This window comes from Propithecus coquereli, unplaced genomic scaffold (assembly GCF_000956105.1).
Source record: "Propithecus coquereli isolate 6110/MARCELLA unplaced genomic scaffold, Pcoq_1.0 Scaffold215, whole genome shotgun sequence".
NCBI classification, from domain to species: Eukaryota; Metazoa; Chordata; class Mammalia; order Primates; family Indriidae; genus Propithecus; species Propithecus coquereli.
This window is the reverse complement of record NW_012146634.1, coordinates 2,824,652-2,826,544: the sequence shown is the minus strand read 5'-3', so window position 1 is coordinate 2,826,544 and position 1,893 is coordinate 2,824,652. Positions and strand designations below refer to the sequence as shown.

General features: G+C 31.1%; 1 protein-coding gene across 1 annotated transcript in view; it reads right to left on the bottom strand.

Moving 5' to 3' along the window:
- Positions 1–1,893, bottom strand: part of SYCP1 (synaptonemal complex protein 1) — a 281,813-nt gene that overhangs the window by 199,485 nt on the left and 80,435 nt on the right. The window contains exons 4-6 of the mRNA XM_012644589.1: positions 1,000–1,084; positions 779–822; positions 542–598 (exon numbers count right to left, since the gene is read on the bottom strand). Of these exons, the coding sequence (XP_012500043.1) occupies positions 542–598; positions 779–822; positions 1,000–1,084 (186 nt within the window). The remainder of the gene's footprint in view (positions 1–541; positions 599–778; positions 823–999; positions 1,085–1,893) is intronic.

The window sequence follows — 1,893 nt, the reverse complement described above, 5'->3', positions numbered from 1 at the left end:
GCTTGATTCTCGGCCTTTTCACATATTATATCAACCTCTCTCTTCTACTCTTGATTTCTATGGTTTAAAATTAAGTTAGATCTAAAGAACTGGATGATTTCACAATTCAGGAAAATATAGAAGCCTAGTGTTTCGGCAACTTTAAAAGAAAAAAGGTTTCAACACATTGACTGCCATGTGAGTTGTACTTAACTCAGGCTAGTTTTGAAGCAAAATGCTGCGGTTGGTTTGAAAATCTTACTTGTTGATGTTCTTATTGTTACAATTAATATTAACAATTCTAAAAACGTGGATTGTGTTGCATATAACTCAGGCACAGAAAACAATAAAAAGTAACAAACTGGAAAGGATCATTTCCTTTTCAAGAAACACCATGACCCCAAAGGAAATTTTTTCTAGGTGTGGCAGTCAATGTGTTAAAGGATATATTTTAAAACATTAACCAAATATTAATCCTTTTGAAGCTTCAAAAGAAAGATATGTAAATAACAAATTATATTCCAATCACAAGAAATTTAACATGAATGGGAAATCTTCTTACCTCAAAACCAGAGTCTTTTAGTCCTTCTTGATAGTGACAACTGTCAGAATTACCAATCTAAAAAAAAAAAAAAGAATAAATGTTTCCAATAAGAAAATATTTCTGATAAGAGCTTCCAAATATTAGCAATTAAATACAGAAAGAAGACCAGTAATCCAACAACTAAAGAGTTTTTTCTTCTTCAAGTAAGCAATTCAGTACCTAAACACATATCTATATACTCTATGCTTAACTGACCTGCTCAAGCATGGGCAAAAAGTTAACTTTTCGTAAGGCAGGATCTGCAACATAAAAGACAACTGGTATTAAATATGACATCTTATTTTTTATATTAAGTATTGCATCTAGCTTTCATGTCAAGTATATCAATAATAATATTTGATATTTTTTAATAACTAGCAACTTATATAATAAAATGCTTCTATGCAAGCTGATATATTGCTTTTCCAGGCTCCTACCCGAATCGATGTTTTCCCCATTTCTGGAGAGAGTAGTCATTGCAAATGGGAAGTCATAATCATCTTCAATACATTTGTTGAAACTCTAGAAACACAAAGAAGTTCTTAAATATGCTGTTTCACACCACTCTGAACCTAGCAGTGTAATATATACATATGTAATACACATCTGCTTAAAGTGACTATAATTGTAAATCCTTTAATGGGAAATACATAGTGTCTAAAGTATCGAATGCATTTCTACGTAAACAAATCTAAAATTTTTAGTTATTTTTACTTGTAAGATGAAGCTAAACTGTAAATTACTCAATATATGGCTTTGTAGGTATTCAAGAATAATATTAGTAATTTTAACTAGTAGTATAGAATATTAGTTTTCTTCAATTCCGTTATGATCTTTCTCTCAATAGAATCTAGAATTGACTTCATGGAATAGCACATTCTTGCTTACAGCAGCCATAAGAAATTCTCTATAGTGTATAAAATTATTCATTGCATCATTCCTCTTCCAACACAAAGTACCAATGACAAATTTTTTAAATAATTTGGTAGTTTTTTAAAAAGCTTCGTTTCACCTGAGAAACTTGGTATAATTCCTCCTTTCCAATGAGAACTCTACTATATAAATCAATTTCTCTCTTGATTCTGAGCACCGGGAAGCTCAGAGCCAAATCTGAAGCTCAGTCACAACACTAATTAGTGCCTATATGTAGGCATTAGTCCAAATATTCCTAATTTTCTCCTAACCTATATTGTAGTATTTCATTGTATAAGTCTTATAAGCTGCCACCAATCATTTAACGAAAGAAGGAGGATTAAAATAAGTAGGTCCTACTATGTATGCAGAGTTCTACAGCAGCAGTTATTTCTTTAAATGAATGATGCCTGCACACA